Source organism: Anguilla anguilla, chromosome 6 (genome assembly GCF_013347855.1).
Source record: "Anguilla anguilla isolate fAngAng1 chromosome 6, fAngAng1.pri, whole genome shotgun sequence".
NCBI classification, from domain to species: domain Eukaryota; kingdom Metazoa; phylum Chordata; class Actinopteri; order Anguilliformes; family Anguillidae; genus Anguilla; species Anguilla anguilla.
The window spans coordinates 47,725,674-47,740,473 of record NC_049206.1 but is presented as its reverse complement, the minus strand read 5'-3'; the positions used below and the strand labels follow the sequence as shown (position 1 = coordinate 47,740,473).

Below are 14,800 nucleotides of genomic sequence, written 5' to 3'. Positions count from 1 at the left end.
TGACATGAAAAAACAAGCTGACATTCAATTTACTTTCTCACTGTAGCTTTTACTCAAGTACTCAGCTTTTTATTTCTGAAACATCTAGCCAACAGTTTCAGTGGTGAATAAACACACACACAGATATGGCTTCTTGATATCCAAGGATGTATTTACAGGTGTTGAGGGAAAATCTGGAAGCAATAAAAGAAACCCTGGCAAATGCTCGATGACAAGATCACAAAAGGGATTTATTTATTATTTTTTTGTATAAAAAAGCAGAAAGAAACCAGAATGAAGCCCCAACAAAGAGTGGAGGCCAACACAGTCACTTTGAGAGAAGAATTCTTCGGACATTAGTCCTCATCTTTTTTGTCTTTATTGTCTTTTCCGCCTTTGACTTTCTTGGCTTTGTCATTGGCGTCGCTGTCGCTGTCACTTCCGCTATCGCTGCCGCTGCCGCTGCTGCTGCCGCTACCGCTACCACTACGGCTACGGCTACCACTGCTGCTGCTGCTACCGCTGCTGCTTTCGTCGTCGTCATCCCGGTCATCATTCGCTGCCTCCTTGGGGTCTTTATCCTGCTGGTGATCGCCATTCTTCCCTGGCCGTACGGAGCCGCCCTCTCCCTCCTCCTCCTCCTCCTCCTCTTCCTCGTCGTCCTCCTCCCCCTCCTTCTCCCTCTCTCCCTCTTCCTCTTCCTCCCTCTGTTTCGCCATCTTCTCCAACTCCAGCTCCCTCTCCCTGGCCAGCTCCTCCTCCTCATCCTCGTCCACCTCGTCTTGTAGCTGCTGCTTCTTCCACATCTTGGCCATGGCCAGCAGCTTGAGGTTGGGCTGGTTGGCCGCGTCCTCGGGGAAGATGTAATCGTAGTACTCCTCCCAGCCAGCGTCCGACTAATGGGAGGAAGAGTAACAGTGTTACACGCAACTGAGCACCCAAATTCCTCAGCACAAATAAACAGTAAACGTAATCAATCATGATATCAAAAGCTTGAATCAGGAGCTAGAACATAATGATATTACATATGTGGACTTTTGGTGGGAAATTAATGAACTTGCATATTAGTCATATATTGTAAAGTACTGTAATTTATTTTTATACAGTGGAGTATATTTGGATGATCAGAGCATTAAGGAAGCATTAAGTTGTAGTTTCAACCCTTTGAACAGTATATTCTTTGGAATGTTTATATTTTCAAAATTCTAAATCAGTGTTCTAGAACTCCATTGCTTCAAATATCAGTAGTGATTGTTACATCAGCATTAGAATGTTCAGTTAAGAAGATTCTAATCACATATTTCTGATCTTACACCTTAAAAGGGTTAAAGAGAGGATGCTGAGCAGTCTGGGGGAAAGTAAGGAATTTGGACTTTATCAAGTAAACAGGATGCAGCATGTCAGGTTTTTAAACTCTGCTCCTCTACTCTATACTACTAAAGAAATAAAAAACACCACCCCCGAGTACTTTTGGCAATAGCTCCCCCTGCTGACAGAGCCCTGAAACGGCGGGCGCTTCCTCACCCCGTCCTCGGCGGTCAGCTTCCTCCTCTTCTTGACCTTCTCGGGCAGCAGCTTGCTGACGCGGTCGCGCGTGGCGTCGCCGCCGAACTCGGCCTCGAAGTCGCGCCAGGACTCGAGCAGCATGAGGCGCTCCTCCTTCTCCTCGCAGCCGCGCATGCCCTTGTTGGCCTCCTCGTAGATCTGCCGGCACCGGGCCAGCCGCTCCGGGCCGTCCACCGACAGCTCGAAGTGAGCGTAGCTGATCCAGACCTGCGGGACGCCGTGCGCAACATCGTCATCACTCTACTGGTAACCGCAACCGTGGTTAAACCGTTCATTTGATTGTTGTTTCCATTTTGTACTGTTGTTAGGTAGCATTTTTAGCTTCACTGCTGTCTTGATGTATGTTTTCCTGCTGTGTCTGAAAACATATGTACTGCTACTCTTCTTGGCCAAGTCGTTCATTTGACTCTGTTTCTCCTTCGCACTGTTGTTATGAAGCATTTTTAGCTTGACTGTTGTCATGACGATATGAGTTTTGTTGTTGTCTAAAAATGTATGCACTATTGCCCTTCTTGGCCATGTAAGGTAACATGAAAACAGGCCCATATTGTAAATAAGGAATGTTTGGCAACAAGAAAGCAAGTGGACATAAAACAAGACTACAAAGGATCAAGTTACACAAGTTGAAAAACATGTTAAAACCATGCAGTAATATACACACAGGCATTATATTCTACAGGAAAAGAGGACAACTTGGAAGTGCAGATGATGGACGTGACTTGTTGAAACTTTAGCCCCAGTGCCCCTCATGATCTGGCTGTAGGTGGGTGGGAAAGCACAGGGGTCAGAGGTGCTCACCTTCACGTGCTGAGTGCGCTGAAGCAGCCTCTTGTAAAGCTCTCGCGTGTTAGCGTACTCCTCCTGCTCGATCTCAAAGTCGATGTACGACTTCCACAGCACCTACAAATGAGGTTAACGCAGAATTGAACAGCTGAACCAAATGCTTCCATTACACAAATATGCTCATATCCCAATCACTGCCAAACAGGGGTACATAAAAACTTGAAAAACCAAAGAGAAAGTATCAATCGCGGTAAAGAACAGTGGCCTGTGATAGTCGTGCGCGGCTGAAGAGTTACACTACAGGGGGACTGTGGGAAGGGCAGTCTCAAGCAGGGAGGCCGCACCTCGGGCATGTCCAGGCGAGGCTGCCCGATGGCCAGCTCGAAGATGGCGCGCGCCCTCTCCGTGTCTCCCAGGATGGTCTCCAGCTCGGCGAACTTGATCCAGGTGGTGCAGTTCTCCGGGGCGAACTCCAGGTACTTCTCGTACAGCTTCCGGCAGCGGTCGAACTCTCTCAGCTGGAGCTCCAGCTCGATGTAACCCTTGAAAAGCTTGTTCTTCGGGCACTTGCCTATACCTGTACCCTGGATAAACGGGAGTTAAAAAGAAGTGAAGCAATATGCCAGGTCATTTAGATGCACTATAAGGAAATCCAGAAAAGAGTCTTTATATGGTAATGAATCGTTATTCTAAACCTTCGGACTGAAACGTATAGACCTACATAACAGTGCTAGTTTCAATTGAGTGTAGTTTCAAGTAAGTTCTACTTACCAGACCTCGTCTGGCGAACACGAGATTCTTCTGCCGTATTTCAAACTGGCCATACAACAACCAGATTTTGGCAAATGTGAACTGGGGAGGGGTGAAACATCCCATTAGTACACAGTAACAATCCAGCAACCCAAATAAAATTTTGTATAAATGCGAGCACAGAAAAATCACTAGAACTCTGCTCTGTCAGAAGATTAGTTACCATTTGTCACATGCAAAGCAAGAACATGAATAAAAAACAAGAACGCATACCAAATAACAGGAGTAATAACTGAGTTCTCTCCAGTACTGCATAACAACAATAAGAAAGGGGCACAGCCCAGTCTAAGTGGACATATCAACACACTGTAAGCACATACCTTCTTATGAGGGATGAGGTCAAGACAGGCCTGATAGACTTGCCTCGTTCTCTCAGGATCCTGTTTTTAAGCAGAACCAAGGTTACAACTCCACTATAAGAATACAGCCATAAGCACCGATTCCGACAATAACCTGAAAAAAATTCGATTTCAGGGCCTACCTTGACTTCCAGCTCCTCATAAAGGGCGTAGTTGATCCAAAGGTAGATGTACCTCCTCCAGTGTCTCTTCTCTTGGATTGGGGGCATATTGGCGATGGCCCTCTCATAAACCTCCCTGACAGTGTCGGGATCTGCATCACTCTCCACCAGGCGGAGGTAATCAAACCAGGCATCGTAATTATGGGGATTCGCCTGCAAAGGGAGAGGTTGATTAAAAGGGCTGGGGGTGGAGACTTCGGTAGGAATGCAGATTCATCTTACACCTGTGTCGAACAACCCACAATTTCTGAGAAATTCTAGATGCCGCAGGTGCAGTGGACTCACCTTGACCTCCTCCTCGTACTGAAACCTCCTCTTGTTGACAATGACGTCTTCGATGCCCCTCCTGTCTCCGAACTTCTTCTCAAAGACGGTGTAGCTCTTGAAGAGCTCCTGCGCCTTCTGCTTGGGGATCCGGTCCAGAGCGTATTTGTAGACGACGCGAACCCGCTCAAACTGGAAAAAGACCAGACCCCGGCCAATGATTAACCAGCACAGCTGAGACCAAGAGATAAGCTCCAAAACGCGAGTCAGAAGGAACAAAAAAATCTTTGGTAGCTGCGGGGAACCTTACCTCTTTCTGCTTCTCTTCGAATCTGGCGAAGGCCACATAGAGGTTTTCGTTGATGTTCTCCTCCCCGAAGAACTCCACCGCCCTCTCGTACACCTTCCTGCTGTGCGCGATGTAGCCGTGCTTCTCCTCGAAATGAGCGTATTTGATCCAGTTCTTCACCTCAGGGTGGACGATCACAAGTTCACCGGAGTTAAGCAACATAACTGAAGTAATCAAAGACTGAGGGGCAATGACGTGGGACTTCCAAAGATGAGAAAAAGACAGGTCAACAACCAATTTATACCCACCATTTACCAGCCCCTGTGGAGCAGGGTTAAGAGACAGGAGTGAGCACCAGAACATCCGCCACATAAGGTGACGTCGCCCCACGGAGTTTGACCCGGGCCAGCTAACCGTGCCCATTATCGTGCCACGAAAGATGGAAGGGGGTGAAGCTCTAAACCCGCAGCAGATCTGCCCCCATGCCCTTCCCGATGTGAAAGAAGGAAGGCCAGCGTGTTCAGGGGGGTAAGGATATATCTCTCGTAGGTGGAGCGGGCCTTCTCCACCTCCTTGTAGCGCAGCTCAAAGTTGATGTAGGAGTGCCAGGCCTGCTCCTCCGGCTCCCACTCCATCCAGCGCTCGAACACCTGCCGGCAGCCGGCCACGTTGCCCAGCATCTCCTCCATGTAGGTGTACTTGTACCTGCACGGCGGGGAGGGCGCCAGAAACCGCATGAGTGAGACAGGGCGGAAAGGCCTGCCAACGGCCCATAACAGTACTGACACTGTTCAATGCAGAGCCTTCTCTGGTGATAGTTTCTAACAATTATTCAATTTGTGCATTAACATATACAGTTATGCAACGGTTCATTTGTACGAAAGCGGAGATGATCGGCAATTTAGCTTGAGCTGGTATTGTCCTAAATTACTGAAAAGCACACGTGATAAAATGGCTACACTGAAACCATTTTGGAGGACAGGAATGATACCAGTTCAGTTCGTCAAGGAAACTGTTAGGGGTAACTGACATGAGATTTCAAGTCGATATTTCACTAATCGGGGTGCCTGATTGCCATTGAAAGTGGACCAGGTCCCGGAAAACCCAGGTAAAAGGCATCCAGTTAACTCTGGCGGGTCAGGCAACAAAACTTAATTGCAGCTTTATGCGCAATGAAGTCTTTTTACAGCCCTTTTCCAAAGATTTTGTGTAATTGCAACATATTGTAACACTTTTACAAAACTTTTAATTCCATCAAAATGTATGTTCACACTTCAGCTTAATCTCAACAGGGAACGCCAATTACATCCCAGATTAAACAAAGGGAGCTGATGCTTACCAGAACTGGTTAACCCGGGGCAGGATGGTGATGGCTCTGTCCCAGATGTTCCGCGCGTGGTTCACCTGGCGGTTCTTCATCTCCATCTCGGCGTATTTCAGCCACAGAGCGATGTTCCGGTGGTCCACGTCCAGAGCTCGCTCGTAGATGGAGCGCGCTCTACGGGGACAGAAAATAAAACGGGCAAACGTGAAATCTGAGATTCACTCCATTTCACGATTACCACAACGGTGATGAATTCTAGAACAGTAAATGCTTGGTGCAACTCGCAGTAACCATTGGTGCCACGGCGCAGTACCTCTGGACCTCCTTGAGGCTCTCCTCCCATTGTGCGTACTTTATCCAGTTGCTGATAACAGTACGATTCTTCCTGATGTTGTCTTCAAATCCCTGTCAAAGCAGAAAATCCATTGGATTTTGAATCAGTGAAGAAATAAAACAGTTGCTCTTCCAGGAAAAATCACAAAGAAGCACAAGAGGAAAACACAAGTAAAACTGTACTTTCTGAGACGGAATCAAAATGATATCTACAGAAATGAGTGGAAAGCAACATAGATGTTTCGACATAGTTGTTTAAACACAAGGAGAGGAGTGTACACTTCCACCTCCTTGCAGTATTTAACCACCTAATCCATGCATATTCAGATAGGGAGAAATCCATGATGAAAACCCTGGGGTTGCTGATGGCTATAGCCTATAATGTGGGTATTATTTTCTATTTGAAAATAACAGTGTCACTTTTCCTTTTGAAAGAAAACTTTAAACTGTGACACGAAAACTATGAACCGAACAGAGCCATTCATTTTGTAAATTGTTGCACCCAAAGTTTGATATTATACAAGGGACTCAGCTCAGCTCACCTGCTCAAGAATAAAATGCTCTAACGTAGGAATAAAATCTACACTTGTTTGTCAAATGCCTACCTCAAATAGACAACAATAGTGCAAACTGAAGTTTCCAATATAAGTTATTAAAATCCCTTTACTGAATTCCCTTCCATTAGTATGCTTCTGAATGTATGTTTTTACTTTCACGTTCAATTTCTGCCTTTTTACAGTGCACCCACCTTGATGTAATTGTATCCATCTTTGTATTCATGAGCAAAGGAAAAAACTGTACCTTATTAGTGCTAATAAGAAAAGCAGGAGCCATGTGCTCCATTAGTAGGCTATATTTCTCACACATATTAAATTAAATGACAAGCTCTCTCCCTGAAACATAGATGCGCATGTATGCCCAGAGACTGCCTAACAGAAACAGGGGAACAGATCGGAGAATTTGACAAGCAACCTTTTGGTTACGAGTCCAGGCACTAAGATGCACATGAAGTCAGTTTGAATATTCCTATCAGCTCATTTAGACTTATCTGGCCACAACTTACTAACATTACGCAAAGCATATTCTAAGGGGATATGTCAACTGTCGAACCAGAAAAGGAACCCGCTTTCACAGTCGAAGATATGCTGCTTATTTATACCGGTTTTGAATATCACTTACTTTCCTCTTCTTTAACTTGTAATCATTCAGCTCTTCTTCATCTGTGATCTTCTGTTTGGGTGGCGGCGGTAGAAGCTCTAGTTCCCTCTCTTTAGCCTCTCTGAGCAACTGTTCGGCAGTGATCTGAACTTCGGCCGGAGCTTTGTTTTTCACCTGCAAAAACCGTAAACATATCACGCTCATCTCAAATCACATGCAAATGGTTACCTCGGTTAAAGTAATGAAAAAATATCAATACACATTCGGATGTAAATATTACAGAATCACAAACCAAAAACGTTACAACAAATATCTTGAAGGCCTTTTCATCCGGTATAGCTAAACGTTTACTACCTTCGCCACTTTCGGTATTCTCTGTTTTCCTGCCGCTGTGGAAGCCATGTTTCCTGATAGTTTCTCCAAATACACGAACGTAAAACAAAATTCAAAAGATGAATTCAGTTAAGTGCAGAAAATATGACAATCGATAACAACGATGGCGCCCTCAGCCATCACACACGCCTCACGCACGTACGTAACCTCTACACTCTGACCTTTCACACAGTGACATCACGAGCGTTCTGTTTCTATGGTTACGGTTCCATTCTTGTTTTCTTGAAGTACTGTGTATTTTTTACAGACATTGACGCTACATGAGAGGTAAGAAACTAAAATTCTGTCCCGTTAGCAATCTGTTTTAAAGTGTATTATAGCATTGATTTGAGTATGCGCACACATTAGAGTGAACGATAAATTAATAACGACAGGACGAAATGTATATAAGTTATAGAGCTAGACTACTGTAAGTTAGTTGGTCACTCAGTCTTGTTGGTCCGAACAGATTGGTGATGACAGATAAAAGTAAACAAATATGACTGTGCAAACATCGGCAGTATGAGACATAATTCGTTCTTTCATTTGTCTGTCTCTTTTCCAATTCGCTCAGGATAAATATGAGGACTACCAACTGGGGCGATGAGGTTGAGACAATAACCGTGAGAAGAACGGAGTCGTCCGATGCTCGCGAAATCAATGAGCTCATAGCACCCGTAACCGAAGCGGTGTTTGGAAGAGTGAATGTCATTTACCTGTTGTAAGTCCAGGAGAGCGATAAACAAACTTTTTTTTTACACTGTTGTGATTATTTATTAAAAAGACAAAACAATGTAATACAGATTTTTTCCATTATTTCTGTATTAATTTCTGTATGGTGCTTAGGTGTCATTCATTTCTTGATATTCTCTGCGACCATTGTCTGATAATCATGCTATTCATAACTTATTTGATAAGTGTTTTTCACACCATAGAAATGCCTGTTTCATATGACAAATATTATGCAGGCTGAAGGACAGTATTAAACTGCAATGGGATTCTTTTTCAGGGAGAGGGCTAATCTTGCAGTGACTGTGACCAATTCCACAAATCAAGTTCTTGCCCATGCTGCTTTCCTTGACCACCCCAATGGTGACGTGGTTGATCCCGCTGACTGGGAACCATGGTTGCACAAGCACTTTAGTTCTGACAAATGCACTGTGAGTATTGGTTTCAGAAAAAGACTAACTAAATGTAAAAGTGAACTTGATGACCTGAGTAAGGACATCAGTAATGCTGACTAAATCGTGTCATTTTGTATTTTGTGCGTGTGTATAATGTCACAGCCCCTGAACACACTCTTCTTGCACCTATTTGTGGCTCAGCCAGACTTCTCTCTTGGTAGCGCTAAAGAGATTATAAGGTAAGGAAATGAGAAAAGAAAACTTTGCACATCGCTGACACTGATTTATAACCAGAAATAATGTTATTGTATAAAATTGAGCTGTCTTTTCATGCTTGTTAAAAACTAGCATTAGTGTTGTATTGTTTATTTCGTCAGTGTCATTTTGTATCCACTTGTCTGGCCTGCTGCTTTCTGTGGTTGTCATATACTCAATTTTCATTTGCTCCCTGTCTCTGTGTTGTAATGTAATACCTTGTGTCTGCACATGCAACTTATTTAAGCATGTTGGCTTAGCCGAAGCTTTGGGTAATGTGCTGTTGCTACCATCTCTATTGGGTCATTAGTACCACAAGTATTGATTGCGTATTGAAATACATTTCAGCAGCAGCAGTAATGTGAATTGATAGTTGCTTAAAAATGTAACACAACTGTACGTTATTGTTTACTCTTCAATCTATGACAGAACATAATTTTTGGTGGATCCATAGTTTAGCACTTTTTATATTTTATTGGTTGAGCCAAAGTTTCTAAGTTTTAATTGATAGTATAGTGCTGTTGAGTAAGATACCCCATTGAGCAAGATAACTCAGTTACCACAATGGGGCTTGAGTTGCAGGTCTAGTTTGCAGAATGGAATAATGATTGTATTTTGAAACAGTAACGATTTCTTTAAAGATATAAAAAGCATGTACTAATATCAATATGATCCCTTACAGAACAGCCTTCAATGCCATCACTGAGCTGCACTACGTCTTTCTAGTTATTCCAAACAGCGTTTGCCTGGGTGAGAGATATACATCAAACATCACAATCATGATATCTATGGAAACAAAATTAAATAATCATGTCCTTCTATCAATCATCGCTGTGCTAAAACTAATGCAATTATAGCAATTACTGTAAGAGTACTTTATTACAATTGTATTGTACACTGCCCAAACACATGCATTACTTTAACGGGGTGCTTCAATCCAATGTTTTATGTTTTCAGAGCCAGCATTGCTGGAGGTCTTCGAGCCTCTGAAGTGCCTCCAGGATTCTCAGTGTCAGTGGTCAGCGTTTGTGTGCCACAGACATAACTACTGCCCAATACTGCACGTCCGAAGAGCCAGGTCGCTTTTACAACCGTCACTCAATTTACAGTGCTTGGGTTATGTGTGTTTCTCAGCCGCTTAAACTGAACTGATACAGTAGGAACATAGACGTGGCGGATGTGGGCAAGGTACTGTGTATTAGCACTCATATTAGCTTACTGTATATTGAAACTATCATTGTATTTATGAAGATATGTTTAAGTAGCGCTCACTAGAAATACGCATTTAGCAACACAATGGGAGTACTCTTATGAACTGGGTGTGTTTTGGTCTTAGGACACAATTCCATTGAATCGTTTGTGCTTATGTGAAACTGATCTTTATCTGCCTGTCATTATATATTGAAATGAACAGTGCATTACAATAAAGAAACGTACTCATTTTTTATAAAATGATAATTAGACCTTACATTGTGTTCTTGGCCACAGAGTATACATATACAGTATGATTGTTAAAAAATGGCTTATCACATTTGAAAATTAAAACTGTGGGAAGTGTTTGGCAAGCTTATCAAGTGGACACCAAGAAGACTGCCATGTGCTGACTTCAGATAATAACCCAACATTAGGTACATTTAAATGCATGTGGGTGTGTCCTGGATTCTGACCCGCCTCCTTTCTGTGATAGGGTGGAAGACCATGATGACCTCACGCATATATTAACAGAGCAGACCAAGGTGTGCTGTGTGTCCTATGGCCCTTACTTCCTGGCTGAGCTGATTGAAGCTCAGAATGATGTCCTCCACGCTGCTGTTTGTGAGGTTAATGCTTTGTTAATTAATTTCTTCTTTTTTTCCCAGAAAAATACATACATACATTAATTATGTACATTAATCCAAACTAGATGCATAAGCAAGCACAGATGGAGAAATACACCTGAAATTAATAACAAAGAACAATTAATAATGTAGTCTCCCTGTTGAAGTTTATAAATTGCACAATAGGAAGGGATGTTTTCTGAAATAACGAGCAATAGCACACCATACCAACCTTTACTCAGATCTTTCTAAAACTTAAAATAATGTCAAAATTAGAAATAATAAGGTAGGGATACAGTCACAACCTTCCATACAGTTTGTTGAAGTACAATGAGTTATAGGTTTGGCATGTGATTACAGTATAAATCCTGTGTTGCAAACTGCTCCATGCATTTTGGTTGTCTGCATGACTGTGGACAGTCCACTAGAGTAACTAACCTTTTTGTCCATATATAAGAAAACCACACAATTTTTTAAAAGTGTATAATTACTATTTTTACTGTGGTACGCCCATGCCCAAAAGCTGGTTATTCAATCTTGCTGTTTTAAGTTATTCATATTATATATTTTTTTTATGTGAATGTTATTGTTAGCCCCGTTTTAGCATGTAGGTTAGCACTCACGTTCACCAAAAGGTGAAATGTTGTTTCATCCACAAATTAGAGAGCCACAAGGCATATAACAGAGCTCTCCGTCAAATACGCATTCCAATTTAATTAAAGGTTGGCAGATGTTTCCATCTAGTTTCAGTACATTATTTATTGCTTAATACACACCCTCACCTGGGGTGACTCAGTACAATGGCTTACATTTTTACATAGCATTACTTATACAGCTGGATGTGTTTGCTGAAACAATTCATGTTAAGAACTTTGCTCAGGGCTACATCGACAATGGCCCACCTGCAGTTTATCCCTTTGACAGTCTGGCTCCGAGTCTTGACACACTGCACTCCCCGTAACTGGAGAGATGACAGATCTCTGTTCCTCTTTTTTGGAAGTTAAGCCAGCCATGTTTTTTAATCTCCATATGGCAGATGAGATCTGAGTCCGAGCCAAAACTCGCCCACACACGAAACACGCTGTCTGCAGACAGCTGGAGCATGTATTTATTTATTTATTTTTTACTTTTTTGATGAAAAGATGACGATATTTTGGACAGAAGACTCGTGGAAAGATTCAGGGCTGTTGTTGCTTTGTCAGTGCCATTAATCATTCACTGAATCATTTGCTTTGTCTTTTTTCAACATTGCAGACTTTACATAATGGCAGTTACTGATAAATAGTTAATGTGCTGTTAGCAAACAACTTTTAGGTGAAAGCTATTGTTGTCAAATTAACTACTATAAATAGACACATTAAATGTTGTTAGAATGCTGATTATTATACATTTCTGTTAGTATCCTGTAAGGTTCTATTACTGAAAATAATTGACCATTTTTAAATGTTGATATGAAATTCATGCTTGTGCGTGTCCGTGTGTGTCCGCACAGAATGAAGGCGCAGCAGTGGGGTTCATGAGCATGAGCGGCGATGTCAATTTGAAGCTGTTGAACGAGTGCTTTGAGCTCGGGCCTTTCAATGGCCTCTACAAGACGAGCCCGGCCCTCCCATCCAAGCCTGCACCCGAGACCGAAGAATCAGAGGCTCCTGAAGAGTCGTGTGATGGTCCTGAGGAACCAGAGGTAGCATTTGACATGAATATCATAATAGTGGAATTGTAGCATTTGACATGAATATCATCATGTTGGAATTGTAGCATTTGACACGAATATCATAAGAGTGGAAAGGTAGCATTTGACATGAATATCATAAAAATGTGAAGGTAGCTTTTGACATGAATATCATAAAAATGGAAAGGTAGCATTTGACATGAATATCATAAAAATGTGAAGGTAGCTTTTGACATGAATATCATAAAAATGGAAAGGTAGCATTTGACATGAATATCATAAAAATGAAAAGGTAGCATTTGACATGAATATCATAAAAATGGAAAGGTAGAATTTGACATAAATATCATTCCAGTGCATTCATTGGTTTGGAGCTTTGAAAAGCTAATAAAATGTGGGGTTCAGAAAGAGATTAAGCGCATGAAAAAAAATGTTTGGAAAGCGGCTTCGTGAAAAATGGTTGGAGCGATGAAAGGCTGCGTTTAGATTTATCGTTAGATCTCTGAGTCTTGATGGCGCTAAAGCTGCTGTTAACGGTTTCCCCGTTTGTCTGCTGTTGTCTCAGGGCCCCGGAGAACCGGAGCAGAGCGGCCTGAACGCTTTCTGCATCCAGCTGTTTTTTATAGACAAGAAGTATGACATGAGGTAAGCTGGAAAAGAGGGACGGGAGTAGCGTCGGAGCACGCCGGGCCAAGCAATTACGCGCCGAGAACGCGGCTCTGCAGGCTCGTAAAAAAAACCTCTGTTGTTCTGCCAGTGCTCCCTCGTTGTAGTGTTTCCTTAGAGCCGAACACCTTCAGGCGCTTCGCTTTCCATCTGGCGCGGTCGTCTAGCCATTGTTTTGCAGTGGATCGCCGCCAAGCTGATTTTTTTAAAGTCATATTGTCAGCTTCAAAGAAGTCATCTGAAAAATTTTGTGTTGTGGTAACACTGCACATAGCCTAAAATTGGGCGGCAGATCTCCGGGAACACGGTTAGGCAGCCCTGACCTGACCCTAATGTCACTGGTCCTCCATACTGTTTTCCTTTGTTACTGAAAATATGAATAGGCTTGCTTTGTTTCATGACACCTATACTACATTGAAATGAATGCCTTATTTTTCCTGCTTCCAAAAGTATGTATAGTGTAGTATAGTATAGTATAATATAGTATAGTTTTGGAACCAGGAAAAAATAAGTCATTCATAGTATACTGTACTGTACTACTATACTATACTAAAGAAATTTCTAATGTAAGTAAGAGCTCTATCAGATGAAGTCTAGCATTTCATTCGAAATCAAAAAACCATTTATTAGCTAGCTAGCTAGCTGTGGTCTGATGGGTCGATTTGGCAGGCAATCCCAGGCTGGAGTTAGTCTGTCTACACCTTCTCATCTTTTCTCCTCATAGATCTGTGGACTTCCTGCCTTACATCTTCAAACTTTTCCCGGTGAGCAAACCCACATGCGTGCTGTAGATAAGGTCTTCTCTAGACCAAAAATAACTCAAGCACACTGTATAAGGAACGTACAATACTATGGAAATACCCCCTCTCCCTGAACGGTCGCTATGACCGCAGAGCATTGTGTGTTGATAAACTGTGTATGTTCCAACCGCAGGACCGGGACTTCTGCGTGGTCTTAGTGCCCAAGCTGGGCCCGGAGTTCCCCCTCCTGCAGTCCTTCCTCCGTGTGGTCCCCCAGAGCAACAGCACCCTGCCCAACGAGCTCTACATCTACCACCGCTCCGGCCTGCTGAAGTGCGCAGCCTCACACCACACAACTGCCTGCCTTATAATATAATATAATATAATATAATATAATATAATATGATATAATATGATATAATATAATATAATATAATATGATATAATATAATATAATATAATATAATATAATATAATATAATATAATATGATATAATATGATATAATATAATATAATATAATATGATATAATATGATATAATATGATATAATATAATATAATATAATATTATATAATATAATGATAATATGTTACATGTTGACTGCGCATGCTTCAGAGGAGATGCTTATCTACGCTCTCCCGTGGAGAATGAATCGTGAGCGTGGCTGTGTGCAATTGGCCATTCCAAACTGGAGGTCAGAAAATGGGGGAAGAAGCAGGAAGACAGTGTCTTAAATCAGTTTTAAATCCTGATCTTTGCACTGCATGGCAGTCATTCATTTTATAATAAATTAATTTTAAAATTAATTTTCTTGCAGGAACTTTGAGGTAAGGGTGGCTGTTTCCAGTGACCAGCCAGCTGTGGAGGCGCTGGTAAAGGAGCTCAGCTTGCACGAGTCCATGCTGGAGGATCTGGAATTATTCTACCAGGCCCGAAAGGACAAGGTTAGCCAGCCACCGCTGCTGCCACCCAGCAAAGTGTCCAGTGTTCATTCAACTTTAACTGAGTGCATGAGTCCAGTAGGGACTGCATGTACCCTTGGTTTCTTTTGTTGTACTGTGCAAACAAAATAGGCCAAAATGACCGAGAAACCAAAGATTGAAAAGTTTTGTGTTTATTTCTGATG

At 42.4% G+C, this 14,800-nt stretch overlaps 2 protein-coding genes across 2 annotated transcripts in view; one reads left to right on the top strand and one right to left on the bottom strand.

Annotated features, from left to right (window-relative positions):
- Positions 1 to 28: 28 nt before the first annotated feature.
- Positions 29 to 7,585, bottom strand: crnkl1 (crooked neck pre-mRNA splicing factor 1). The gene is made up of 14 exons (XM_035422137.1): positions 7,381 to 7,585; positions 7,048 to 7,200; positions 5,849 to 5,940; positions 5,551 to 5,709; positions 4,750 to 4,916; positions 4,233 to 4,411; positions 3,944 to 4,114; positions 3,620 to 3,811; positions 3,459 to 3,518; positions 3,100 to 3,180; positions 2,673 to 2,912; positions 2,344 to 2,445; positions 1,504 to 1,752; positions 29 to 875 (listed from the first exon to the last, which is right to left on the bottom strand). Exons 1-14 carry the CDS (start codon positions 7,426 to 7,428, stop codon positions 336 to 338), a joined length of 2,433 nt encoding a protein of 810 aa, XP_035278028.1. The 5' UTR covers positions 7,429 to 7,585; the 3' UTR covers positions 29 to 335.
- A 15-nt stretch (positions 7,586 to 7,600) lies between these two features.
- Positions 7,601 to 14,800, top strand: part of cfap61 (cilia and flagella associated protein 61) — a 34,574-nt gene continuing 27,374 nt past the window's right edge. Inside the window, exons 1-12 of the mRNA XM_035422136.1 lie at positions 7,601 to 7,686; positions 7,973 to 8,119; positions 8,408 to 8,558; positions 8,685 to 8,761; positions 9,460 to 9,527; positions 9,735 to 9,855; positions 10,465 to 10,597; positions 12,087 to 12,278; positions 12,832 to 12,911; positions 13,657 to 13,696; positions 13,866 to 14,005; positions 14,492 to 14,618. Of these exons, the coding sequence (XP_035278027.1) occupies positions 7,980 to 8,119; positions 8,408 to 8,558; positions 8,685 to 8,761; positions 9,460 to 9,527; positions 9,735 to 9,855; positions 10,465 to 10,597; positions 12,087 to 12,278; positions 12,832 to 12,911; positions 13,657 to 13,696; positions 13,866 to 14,005; positions 14,492 to 14,618 (1,269 nt within the window). The 5' untranslated portion in view covers positions 7,601 to 7,686; positions 7,973 to 7,979. The remainder of the gene's footprint in view (positions 7,687 to 7,972; positions 8,120 to 8,407; positions 8,559 to 8,684; positions 8,762 to 9,459; positions 9,528 to 9,734; positions 9,856 to 10,464; positions 10,598 to 12,086; positions 12,279 to 12,831; positions 12,912 to 13,656; positions 13,697 to 13,865; positions 14,006 to 14,491; positions 14,619 to 14,800) is intronic.